We start from the raw sequence: 14135 nt of genomic DNA on the forward strand, positions 1-14135 counted from the left end.
TTGTCTGGATTGAGGCTTTAAGCCCTAAAGCCTTGTGTCCACAATGCTAGAACTGCGTCTGAGTTTCGGTTTAAGCCAATCAACTTGCAGCTCTTACAGAAAAGCAGCAGTTTCATTGGCTTAAACCGAAACTCGGACGCAGTTCTAGTATCGCGGACACAAGGCTAAGGCCCGGTGTCCACGATGCAAGAACTGTGTCCAAGTTTCGGTTTAAGCCAATGAAACTGCTACTTTTCTGTAAGAGCTACAAGTTTATTGGCTTAAATCGAAACTTGGACACAGTTCTTGTATCGTGGACACCGGGCTTAAGTGCCCATCTACAATAGGTGTTTTAAGCCCTAAGCCTTAAAAAATTGTTCAATTACAGTTTAATTTGAGGAGAATAATGACTGTGATTGGTCAATTTCTTAGGGCTTAGGGCTTAAAACATTTATTGTAGACGGGCACTTAAGGTGAAATTTCATGGGCAGTGAAAAGTAGCAGCAGATTGTACTGATTGGCTATAAAATAGAGAAGTTCTCGAGTTCCTAGCTCAATTTCACAAGTGTCGGTTAACTTTTAATCTTAGATTAACTCACTCTTCGTCTCCTTCTAACGTCCCCCTTAGAAAAAGACGAAGAGTAAGTTAATCTAAGATTAAAAGTTAACCGACACTTGTGAAACTGGCCCTTAGGGCTTAAAACATCTATTGTAGACGAGCACTTATGGTTTCTGCCCACAGGAGGCGGAAACGCTTGCCGCGCGGCAAGAAGCGACGCGGTAGCCAATAAACTTTTGGTTCTTACGGAAAAGCGACACGTTGATTGGCTACCGCATCGCTCCTTGCCGCGCGGCAAGCGTTTCCGCCTCCTGTGGGCAGAAACCATAAGTGCTCGTCTACAATAGATGTTTTAAGCCCTAAGGGCCAGTTTCACAAGTGTCGGTTAACTTTTAATCTTAGATTAACTTACTCTTCGTCTTTTTCTAAGGGGGACGTTAGAAGGAGACGAAGAGTGAGTTAATCTAAGATTAAAAGTTAACCGACACTTGTGAAATTGAGCCTAAGGGCCAATTTCATCAACCACAGTTAGCTTAACCGACGGTTAAAGTTAGCAGGATTGACCAATTGAAAGCAGGGTGGATTCATTTCTATTGGTCAATTCTGCTAACTTTAACCATCGGGCAAGCTAACTGTGGTTGGTGAAATTGGCCCTAAGCCCTAAGAACGTGACCAATCACAGTCATTATTCTCCTCAAATTCAACTGTGATTGAACACGTTCTTAAGGCTTAGGGCTTAAAACATCTATTGTAGATGGGCACTAATAGTAAGGTTTCAACCAATCGCGTTGCTCGATTCGGCCGTCTGTAACCGTAGAAGTAAGAATCGAGCAACACGCGTGGTCGAAACCTTACTGTTACGTTTTGCGAAAAATGTGTGTGCTCTACTTAAGGTCTATATATCCAGACAAATTTGCATAGGTGCATAACCATACGCATAAAGAAACGGCGTGGTCTATTTCCTTAGAGCCACCGCACAAGACTCTCGTATGGTCACGTAGCGTAACGTAACGTGAATCAACGCACAAGAAACGTATCGGTTAGAGCCTCCGCACAAGCTCTCGTATGGTAACGTAACGTAGATCAACGCACAAGAAACGTATAACGCCGTAACGGCCGTAACCAATACGTTTCTTGTGCGTTGGCTCACGTTATGTTACGCTACGTGACCATACGAGAGTCTTGTGCGGTGGCTCTTATGCACATGCATATGGACCAATTACGTTTCTTAGGCTGAGTTTCCACTGAGCGCGTCACGCGTCGCGTCATCCAATCAAAACATCCCATTTCGATTCCGTCACAAGAATGTAATGAAATGGGATGTTTTGATTGGTTCAACTCGGACGACGCGACGCGTGACGCGCTCAGTGGAAACTCAGCCTTACGCCGTATGCGTTGTGCAGAAGTGTGTGCTCCCCGCTTTTTTAAGGCTGATTTATAGAGGCCGTAATCGTTGATTTAAGCCGTAATCTTTAAGAAATTGACCAATTACAGTCGAATGTGAGAAGAACAATTGACCGTGATTACGGCCTCTATAAATCAGCCTTTAGAAAGAATATAGAAACGGAAAGAGAACGCTAGGGTTTTCTTTCACGAGAGATCGATACGCTCGGTAGTTGACACCACTGCCGATACTGGCTCGGCGTTGCCCAATACTAGCTCGGCGTCATGGAAAAGAGTCGCGCGATTGGCGCACGGGAAATTCTCAGCCCCAAGCTCGTGCAGGCGCCCGCTCTTCAGCATGCCTGCCGCAAAGGAGCCGAACCGTCACACAAAAGCAAGATGGAGGATCTCACAGTCGAAGTATGCGGCGAAAATGGAGCGTATTATAAGGTTCGTTCTGTGAAAAGTATACAAAAGAGCGGGCGGAGGCCTCGGGCGGTCGAAAAGCCGAGCCGCGAGCCGCGGTGCGGTCGTAATCTCGCGGTACGGGAGCTCGTACTTCGCGAATGCACGGCCCTCAAATGTTCGCGAGGTAACGCGGCTTCCTTCGACGCCATGTCTCGTTTGACAGGGCGTGATTTTTCCTCGGCTCGCGTCGTCTTGCATTTGCGCGAACGGCACCATCGCGCCAAGCCCCGAAAGCTTCGTTGGCGATATCCCGAATTCACGCCACGCGGACCCGTGGACGCTCATGGTTGCCCACCCCGCGATCTCCTTCCACCTCACCCGTCTTCCCCCTTCGCTCCGACGAATCGCGATTTTACATTCGACTGCCCTGCGCTACCCGCTACACTCCTGCGATGATTCCTACAACTTTTTTCCTTTTTTTTTAGGCCTTTGTCACCGATGTCTTTGACGACGAAGTTTTGGTAACTTTCGAGAATGAGTAAGTTTCCCTCTTGATTCGTCACGTTTGACAAGAACGTGTATTTTTTCCCCCTTGCAATTCGATGCCATGTTTTGTACCAATGTCATATCGCGCGTCTTTAGAGGCTGTGTTAGATACCTTTATCTTTACCCTTACTTTTTGATTTATCCATATAATTTATGTTATCCATGTCTCTCTTGTTTCTTACTGTAGAATGCTAGAAATTCACTCACACGATTCGACAAATCCTACACACAGTTTTATTTCACATTTCTCGATATGGAATAATATATTATTTTGTATTTTGTACGTTTACACGCATGCATACCGATACGTCTGGGTAGCGATCATGTAACTGTTTCCCTAGAGCAAAAACGTGACAAGTGAAAAGTCATATAACTATCTCTTTCTATTGGTGTTGAAAAGATACATGATCGATCCCCTGATATTTACAACTATATAATATAAATCGTTGACCGTGCGAAATTATTAATAACTTACTCATCTTCTTTTTCTTCTTCTGTACGCATTAATCAAATATATCAACGGAAAAGATATAGACGCGCATGAAAAAAAGTAGAGTGGGAAACTTGACTAATTACAAAAATCGTATCAATTGTAAAATGTTGAAAAATTTATCGTTAAAAATGATAATACAGAGTGTACAACAAATCAAGACGTAGCATTTGTGCTTTGTGTACAATGTATAAATAATCTACAATTTTGTGTGTGTTTGTGTGTGTGTGTGTAGTGGTAAATATTGTAGAATACCTTTTTGTTGCATATTGTTTAAATATAGGTGTACACGTGTACACCTTTCTTTCTGCTTCACATATATTATAATATTTACCAGAGAACATGCTCTTGTGCAACGTGAATAGATACTACATGCCAAACGTATAATATGCGTAATGGTATAACTTGAGCTAATCAAATATCAAATGCACATTCCAGCTGGCAACCCGAATCGAAATTCCCATTTGCTCAAGTCCGTCTACCTCCAAAAGATGGTTCCAAGACAGAATTTCAGGAGAACCAGGAGATTGAAGTATTCTCTAGATCTAACGATCAAGAAGCGTGGGGCTGGTGGAAAGCGCTTATCAAGGTAGAAAAAGTAATGCATTGGCAAATGGCGACAAGTACAAATATAGTGCCTATGCTAATATCTCACATATATACTTGTGTGAAAATATATGAAAGTTTAATGAGTACATATGTACTTGTGATAATGTAATTTTCAAAAGCATAAGCGTTATTAAATTCTCTCTTTCTTTTCTACCGTTCTTCTCTTTCTGTATTAAATCTTTTAATTATATGATTCTTTAGATGAGTAAAGGAGGTTTTCAAGTAGTTGAATACTTGGGATGGGACTACACGTATACCGAAATTGTAGCTAGTGAGCGACTGAGAGCCAAAAATCCAAATCCCCCTATTGACAAAAATACATTTCATAAGATCGAAATTGAAGTACCTGAAGAGCTCAGAGAATTGTAAGTAGAAATATTAGTTTTTAAAAGAAAGAAGAAAATAGTAATACGTTGTTGTGTACATAAAAGTTATCTATATTTACTTTTAGGTGTACATTATTATATAGATAGCGAGTTATAGACAACTTTACTCAAAATTTGCTTTGGGTATTGTTCCTTATATAAAGCAGAAGGAAGTAATTAAATCAATTGTATTGTATTGCAGCGCAAAGATGGACAATGCACATAAGGAATTTCAAAAAGCGATAGGGGCGGCAGTGTGCCGATATGTGCCTGAACGAGGAGTACTGCTGGCCATCTCCCGTCATGAAAATATACATCGTCACAGTAGCATGCTCCAAGAAATGCACTTTAGAAACTTATCGCAAAAGGTAAATTGGTTTTTATATCGGTATATTAGAAAAATTGTTTATATAAGAGAGAAGTGGTCCCCCAACACGTTGTTAAGAAACGTTTGTAACGTTTGTAATGTATGATATGTATGTATATAGACTGTTTAAAACAAATTGTTGAAGATGCTTTTCTCAAGTATTGAAAATGTATTCTTTTTGCACGTAAGCATCTATACGATATCTCAAATATCTCTTTTAAAGAAAAACTTTACGTGTACATATTTTGATTTTTTTTTCTTTACAAATATTCCACAGGTTTTGCTATTAAAGAGAACAGAAGAAGCAGCGCGTCAACTTGAGTCCACTAAACTTCAAACAATAGGGGGGTAAGTTATTAATATTTAATCACTTTTTGTAAATAATAAAAAAATCTTGTGAGATTGTTTACCTGCTCTTGTCCAAGTACTGTCCTGGTTACCATCCTGTCTGTGGTTTGCATTTACTGGCAGAAAATCAGATCACAAGATTTCTAATCATCACGTGATATGTACGCTTTAGTATCACATAACTTCATGTATACGATTACACAGGCACATCATAAGTAGTGTTTACCATTCATCTTGATTTTTTTTCTTTCTTTCATCTTTGTCACAAATACGTGATATATTATAGATAGAATATTCAATATAAATTTTTAAGGTTTGCATATAATTGTGTTTATTTGAATTTCCTTCTGTTATACGACAGAACAGGTGCAAATACGAAAAATATCTCATGTGCACTAAAATTCATTTAATCTTTCCGTTATGGCAGATACCTTTTGCTAAAACAATATTAGATTCAAAGCATGATCATATGCATTGCAGACACAATCATTACTACGTGTTTTATTCCAACATTTATTTTAAGAAGGGAATGCTATATTAAGTTTGCTAACCAAGTATTCCAAAGTAGCTCGTGAATTCTTTCAGTCAAAATATATCAAAGTGTATTATATATGATAAAACTATATAAATATTCTGATCACTCCTTGAATTTATTCTGCCTTTAATCTTTACTCGTAATATTACACATATCGACAGTTAGAAGAAATGCTCTAATAGATATGCATCTCGTAATAAAGAAAAAAATTTATTAGTAGAGACATCCATATTTAAGAAAGGCATATTATATAAAATTACTAGAAATAATTATAACGTAGTGTACAAAATATCCCAAATTTATAGAAAACATTTTGGAGTAGCTGAAGAATCTATGTCCAAAACATCGTACGGCAGATGTGACACGGATATACTCACGCACATATACATTTATTCGGTATATTTTATAACATATCGCAGCGTATATTTTATACATATATATGTCACACACCACACACACACACACACACACATACTTGATATATAATATATAATTTGCAATAAAATTGATCATTGCGAAAACACTGACGTGTGTGTGTGTGTTTGTGTGTGTGTGTGTGTGTGGTGTGTGTGTAGATATAATAATCTACAGCTCCTTTTATTATTGTGTTAAAGTATCGTAATTCACAATAATAATCTAGCTCGGTATGTATCTTAATAAAGCGGGTACGTGTGTGCCATGTGAGCGTGTTCCATGAATGAATATATGTGTCGGCGTGGATGTAGATGTATGTGTGCGTGCGTATATGTAAAGAAAAAAATTCGCGATGGAATTCCACGTAAACATTTGTGCAAATAAACTTGAAAGATAAACTTTATATGCAAGTGTCTGCATGCATTAATCAAGAGCAAACAGACAGAATGGCAAGGACATAGGATAGGGCCATCTTATAATGAGTTTTTCACTGAGTTACACCATTCTCATTTCAGCAAATTTAGATCTTCAAACTTTATATATCAGCGTGTCTCAGACTTTGAGGCAGGAGTGAAAACAAATTCAAGGTGAGATCACAGCAGCGTGGTTTAGAATTAAGTTTAGCTTACTGTATGACAAAATACACAATTACATTTTTCGAACGGAAAATGAATCTACACTTTAAACGTGCATGCTTCAGCGTTGTGTAGTATATTCACTGAAATCCATGTGCTTCAAGTTCACTGATATAAGTCAATTATTTATATCTTTCTCCATTATGTGCTGTGTAGTAAGATTTTTGCGTACGTGGTGAGGTAGCCAACAAATATATACGTGTAGCTGTGATCGGTTCCCGATTTCATTTTCTGTTATTTACACATTACGTAGATTCTTAATCTTATTATTTATCTGTTCACAAGAACGCCGAAACTTGACCTGCCAATGTTTGAGAAACACTGATATATCCCATATCTTGCACATATATTTATAAATATGGTGGCTCTATCCCATATATTCTTATAAAGATATATACAAGATGCGCATCAAAAATTACGAAAATGTATCAATCAAGTATCAATTGAAAGAATATGCACTTTAGTCGTAGGTAATATCAACATATTGTCTTGAAATACTTTATTTGGCATATCCCGATTTTTTTTTTTTTTTTTTTTTTTTTTTACAATGTTATAATCCGATCGCTAATATCATACAGTAGCTTCCTCTCTCTCTTTTTTCGCTCTTCTCCATTTCCCTCTCTCATTTTTAAGAAGATAAGTCTTGATAATTATTTTTTCTTCTTACTGTATTATGATATGATGACGCGATTATTATTTAATTATAAATAAAATGTAATTTCCGAATTTTTTATTATTTCGTCTTTTTATAAAATAAACGTTAGAATACGCGTGTAGAGGGATGGGTGTATGTGTGGGTGTGGATGGGGGTATGGCTGCAGATAGGGGTGTGGATATATATGTGTGGGGGAGAATGCGTATGTATGTATGTATGTATGTATTTTATGTATGTGTACACACACAAAACTTATTATGCTACTACAAGTACCGCATACTTGAATTAATGATTGCATGTGATGTATAAATTAACATTATATATAATATTTTAATTAATTAGACTGTTTTGATTGTAACATGAGAAATTCTTTTTAAAATATTTCAACTTATTTCTAAGTGTGTATTTACGTACGTTGCATGGCTATTGCATTAGTTGAAAATTTATCAGACACACATGTGAAAAATTTTCATTTTTACAGACATAGTCAGCTTCAAATAACACATTCCGTTGTATCTGCCAAAATGCAAGCCATTGACAAAAATTTTATTCCCTTGCAATATAAATATATTCATAGCATGTTACAACAAAAAATATATTATAAAATAGATAATTATATGTACTAAAGTATCTCCAATATCATTTCTAAGCTATAATTGAGATATATATATATATATATGTATATATATATATATATATTACGGAGAAAGAGAGAGAGAGAGAGAGAGAGAGAGAGAGAGAAACTTTATCTTGAACAAGATTGTGTAAAGAGATGTGCAATGTAAAGTTTGCCTCATTTTAGATATACCGATGAATTCAATGTTCGAGAAGATCTGATGGGACTAGCTATTGGTGCTCATGGTGCAAATATTCAACAAGCGCGAAAAGTTGATGGCATTACAAATATAGAGTTAGAAGAAAATTCATGCACATTTAAGATATATGGAGAGGTAATAATAAAAATTATTATCGCTTGTATTATTTCGAAGAGTGTTGTTTTTTAAAAGTTTACTGACCGTTTTTATCTAAAATGTATATACTGCATATCCGTATATATATATGTTGCATTATACTGGGCTGGTATACTGAGCTCATCAGATTTCTTTCTTAATCACAGACGCATGAAGCTGTTAAGAAAGCCCGATCTATGCTGGAATACAGCGAGGAGTCTATACAAGTCCCACGAGTGTTGGTAGGAAAAGTAATTGGGAAAAATGGTCGCATTATCCAAGAGATTGTCGACAAAAGTGGCGTAGTAAGTATATTTTTATCATTAATTAATAGAACATAGAACGAGCCTATATTTTTATAGGATATTACTTTCAGAATTAATATCTCCCTCAGGTAGGGACTCTTCTCTATCTCAATTAACAGTGTCTAAGAATATGACTGATGATATTAATATATAAGTATAACAATTTTCATTTTCAGTTGATACAGTATGATTTTGTTTAAAAAAAAAGTGTCAAATTTAGATTTATCTAGATTACATGTAATACTTTACAGATCCTCTCTACATGTACCGATATATGTTTATCTCTCAGGGTATGTAGCAATCGTCTGAAATTTTTAACACGCGTTTTTGAAGCATAACAATCATTATAGGTGCTCTCTTTTGCAACATACGCAGACACACGTCAGATCGTTAACGACGGGTCATATTTGAGAATTCCATATAGTCAAAATTAATATAGCATTCAATTGAAAATGGAAGTTATAATTTATGAGGGATTAGGTTATATATGACATATACCTTGTCTGTTCTCGGTAGATAACAACTGGCTCGAGTGGGAATATACATATTGATAAAGTAAGTATGTCATTTCCTATTGTTTGTGACTTTATTCCATTCAGTTTAGTCAATCATTCATATATATATGTATATATATACACACACATATATATATATATATAGATATATATATATATATATATATATATATATATATATATATACATATATTCATATGGAAGCACTCGCAAATTTTACATGAACCACTCGGGCCAGTTCCTTTAAATTGTAACTTAAAAAAATAATGTACTTTGTTCATATAATCAGGCCTGTATTCATGTTTCACATTTAGCACTAAATGTGACTGTCTCATTCTGAATGCTATTTATCTATATTAAATGTAAAAAAGTTGCATTCAGCGTTATCACAGACTGATAATCACATGGCCGCATTTGACGCTAAATGTGCATTGTGTATATGGACCTTAATGTACATGTGCATCGTAAACAGTACACTGGATGCATAAGTCATTCCATGTCCATGCATTTGTTTTTTGTCGTCAATTATGTTTGAAATGAATATCATTTCAAAATTTTATACTCTTGCAATCCTAAGTACTTGAGTTGTTGAAAACTTGTTAATAATTGGAAATAATATATGACATGGCATTTACTTGTATCATAAATAACAAGAACATTTTGTGATGAAAATTTTTTAATGCAATAGTACATTGAATATGTATATTATGCATGGGGATTCAGATAAATTTAATGTACGAGTATTTTTCTTTCTTTTTCTTTTGTTTCTTTTTTCCCTTTGTTTTGCTTTGTTTTGTTGTTTTGTTTTACACAGAGATTATAAATCTCTTATCGACGAGAAATGTTTTTCGCGTATGTACAAGATACAACTTGTTGTAACTGGTTATTGAACAAAAATTGAACGAAAAATTTTATTTCTGCAACAATACATATCCTGAAATTGTTATTATTTGAAAAGAGAAAGAAAAAAAAATGAGACCTCTAAATTTTTTCACGGTTATATATATTCTAAAAGAAAGACTTGATCGTAAATACACAGTACAATTGCCACATATTTGATACAATGATATATATAAATATATATAAATATATATATATTTGATTGCGATATATATCATCTAAAAGATGTTGATTGAGCCAAGGTACAAGTATCGAGAAATTATTTTTTCAAAATCGATTTCTTTTGGGGATATAAAGGGTGTAAAGAATATTTAAGCAAATTTTCGCAGACTGATCGACAAGTCTATTGATGGAAATGACAAACGCCAGTGACTGAAAACTGATGGTATGGATATGAAATACGATTTTAAGCGTCTCATACTAATAATCTGTATTACCAAGTGCGTTGAAAGCGCAATTTTAATAACTACGCATTTCAGGTAAGAGTAAAAATAGAAGGAGACAACGAACCTCAACCAACGATCCCACGAGAAGAGGGTCAGGTGCCCTTTGTCTTCGTTGGCACTGTCGAAAGCATCGCCAATGCCAAAGTTCTGTTGGAATATCATTTGGCACATTTAAAGGTATAACTATATGTCGATGCTCTCGGATCCCGATCCTCTGAAATCTCTCTATATATAAAAATATATATGAAACGGGATATCGCGCAGAAAGGAGTTGCAAAATAAAATTGAATTTAATCGTATGATTATCGTGTGATTTATACCGTAGGAAGTAGAGCAGCTCCGGCAAGAAAAATTGGAAATTGATCAACAACTACGAAGTATGCATGGATCGACTACAGGACCGATGCCCAGCTTTCCTCCCACAAGACGAGGAATGGTTGCAGGACCCGAAGAGGGTATCAGCGGTCGTGGCGGTCGCGGTGGCCAATCTCGAGGACGCGGTTCTCGGGGTAGAGCTCCTACCAGACACAATGCCGGTAATGTTACAAAACGTACTAGCATGGACGTATGGAATTGAGGGAACGGCATGGGTTCCTCACGTGCCAAAATATTAAAATGACAAACGTAATCATTTATCATGTAATATAATATTTACGTTTTGAATGACGTGTCTCGAACGTTTGTCTCGATTCTGATTAGCTTTTTTTTTTTACCATATCTGATAAGTTAGTCAATGGGTGATACGAGATGCAAGTAAAAATATTGCAACTGCCTACATGTATCAGAAATCTAACGATTGACCATACGTGTCTTTTAGGATTACGTAGAGATACTTTGGACGGCAGTGAAGATCGCGTTCGGGATTTACCGCCAAGAGGTGGTCATCAGGGAGGTGCCGGTAATTCAGGGTATATGAGTGGCAGACAAGGTCGTCCTCCAACCCAGCGTAGAGATCGTAGAGACGAACGTCGTCGTACTACCGATGACGAAGACACTGTTTTAGACAGCCAAGACGTTTCAAGCATTGATAGAGGTAACAATAATACTTATTGGTCGCGCGCGTGCGTGCGTGCGCACGCGCGCGTATACGCGTGTGCGTGTGTACGCGTGTGAAAGACACGTGTTTATGACCAATGCCCCCCATAACCGTTTCGTCCTAAAGACAGAGCAACGTGTGACGTATCGGAATGCTTTGTGAAATTAGCATGTGACGTGGAGCAAACTCTTGTGACCATCTAACACTAATGTTATCGTCAAATTTACATAAATATATATTCTATTGCATGCTACTAACGTATGCAGTGCAGCTTTCGCTATCTGTGATCAAGTCGCTCCTTTTAAGTGTCACGTGAGAGTCCGACGGATGGTCACAATGGTTTGTGTATGTATAGAGTCAGTATCGAGTGTGGAGGGAGGACCTAAAGGAATAAGGCGAAGACGACTAAGGCGCTCGCGGCAACGAAGCTCAACGCCAACGAGTGCTAGCCAGACAGGTAGGCGCCTATCCTCTCGCCTCCGTCACAGTATCGAGCTCGCGTCGTCATCTCTTTAGGACGATCGGTTATATTTTATATATATATATATATATATATATATATATATATATATATATATATATATATATATACACATGCGAAGAGGCAGTCTTATACTCGTTTTGCTCGGTCTTGCTCGATCGGTAGGCTGACGCGCACACTTGTATATGTATATGAAAACATTCAGAGTTAATCTATATACATTTGTTTAGGCAGTAATGCCGGCCCGTGTGACCAATCGACCATGAATAGCAAGGAAGGAACACCCGCGAACGACGTATCCATGTCTAACAACAGTTCGCAGGGACCTAAAGGCCAAAGAGAACATCGGTCTCGTCCTCCTCGTATGCAGCAGAGCAATAAGCCTAAAGAAGCTCTGGTTAATGGTACCAGTGGCTAAGCAACTACGTTGCGTTGTCGCCAATCGCCAATCGCTACTAACGTTGCTACGTTACACCTGATGAGAGCTATTAACTCCCAGCACGTAACATGACGCATACCGACGCAAGGACTACACGATTATGGAACGCGACATGATTAGTCTACGCTCGTTGTTAAGACTGTTTGCTACCGACATAAGAATACGACAATTGTTTAAGAAATCGTCATTCTCCTTAAACACATTTAAGGACACATAATATTAATATCCATGCATGGTTTAGTTTAATGATGGTACGTACACTGTCATGTTTGATATACGGATACATTCATTGGGAGATAGAGGAGTAGCATTTGGTAAGAAGGATTCCCTGATTGTGAAACTGTGCCTCATTTTTATACCAAGCTCCCAACTTATGTGGCAGTGCTTTGGATGTACCGTATGGTATACCTTGGTCACTCGTTAACGTTTAACGATCCAATATTAGGCTGGATAACGCGCGCGGCTCGTACGTCAATTATCGCTCTGGATAGGATTTTCATCTAGATATGTCGCACACAGTACTTACACAATATATACAAAATTCGGTATTCGCAGTGTGATGTTTCGGTATCGTTCCGATATCGAGTTTATTTAATTTAGCTTAATAGAGTCTGAAATCCGATGGGCAAATGATTCAACATACTTTTCACAAATGTTCCGTATTGAGGTAAAATATGTATTGTTGCTTTGATATTTTATCACTTTATTACTCGACCCGCGATAATCTCGTCGATTACTCTGATACGCGCTATCGCGGAGGTGATTATGAAAACCGACAAACGAATGCGACATAACTAAGATGCAACTCGATGCGGTACAAGGAAAATGGATTTCCGTTGTTATTTAATTGTAACAATGGGTAGGCGGCAGCTCCAAGAAATTCTGGTTCGAAGGCAATTCCCAATGATGTTCCTTTCTATTTACTTGAGGAAATTGAGTTTTTGATTTACACGTATTAGTAGAGTTATTTAACAACACTAGATTTTTACGTTTCAAAGCTGAGTGTTGATTATAATAGCATCATGATGATGGCGAAAATGACTTGTTCGAATCTAACACGGTCAGATGTGCACACAAGGAGTCGGTTTTCAATTTCCGAATACACTTTTCACGTAATTTAGCGTCTTTCTTTCTTTTTTTCTCTTTTCTTTCCTTTTCTTTTAATTATTATATATATTATATTTTTTTTTTACTTTTACTACAGTCTAAGCATACTATATCAAACTTTAGGATTCGATATCGAGTTTTTTTTTGCATTGTTTCGCGTAATTTGAAAAGAAAATTAATGTATGCTTAGTAATACCAATGTATGATGTGCGAGAGAGAAGGAATGATACACGTTTTATGATATCTAGCTAAAGTGCAGACTTAGAGAATATCTTTATTACTATAATATACTATACTTAGTCAAAATATGGATGTCTCAACAAATAAACTAGCTTTACTATACTAAGTTATGAAATAGATATGATTAATTGTTTTAAATTGATTGTCAACATTTATTAAAAATCAGTTATCAATTTAAAACAGTTGTTTCTTCTTCCGGATATGACAACAACTAATCGGACGTGTCTCATGAATTTTGCAAAAACACATGGCGGTTGATGCAATATATCGACACCTAACAAAACAGCTGTCATTTTATCTGAATATTCTTATGGCAGCCAAAAAACTGAGATATCCCCCAACTTGCTTGTTTCAGATACATTTGTATTGATTGCAATTTGTGCATAATTTAAGAATAAAACATTTCTGTACATAGACTGGCAA

General features: G+C 36.8%; 1 protein-coding gene across 11 annotated transcripts; it reads left to right on the top strand.

Moving 5' to 3' along the window:
• Positions 1–2224: 2224 nt before the first annotated feature.
• Fmr1 (fragile X messenger ribonucleoprotein 1 homolog) lies at positions 2225–14128 on the top strand. 11 transcript variants are annotated; one of them, XM_071771786.1, is made up of 15 exons: positions 2225–2371; positions 2815–2867; positions 3804–3963; positions 4176–4339; positions 4542–4707; positions 4984–5054; positions 6519–6590; positions 8096–8243; positions 8411–8548; positions 9065–9103; positions 10443–10586; positions 10735–10945; positions 11227–11442; positions 11801–11902; positions 12161–12334. In XM_071771786.1, exons 1-15 carry the CDS (start codon positions 2321–2323, stop codon positions 12190–12192), a joined length of 1767 nt encoding a protein of 588 aa, XP_071627887.1. In that variant the 5' UTR covers positions 2225–2320; the 3' UTR covers positions 12193–12334. The 11 variants fall into 11 exon arrangements, with proteins under 11 accessions (XP_071627887.1, XP_071627879.1, XP_071627881.1 ...); XM_071771778.1 differs by having other exon boundaries at positions 2226–2371; positions 12157–14128; XM_071771779.1 differs by having other exon boundaries at positions 2228–2371; positions 3804–3954; positions 12157–14128.
• The last annotated feature ends 7 nt before the right edge of the window (positions 14129–14135 follow it).

Source organism: Temnothorax longispinosus, chromosome 2 (genome assembly GCF_030848805.1).
Source record: "Temnothorax longispinosus isolate EJ_2023e chromosome 2, Tlon_JGU_v1, whole genome shotgun sequence".
Lineage (NCBI taxonomy): Eukaryota > Metazoa > Arthropoda > Insecta > Hymenoptera > Formicidae > Temnothorax > Temnothorax longispinosus.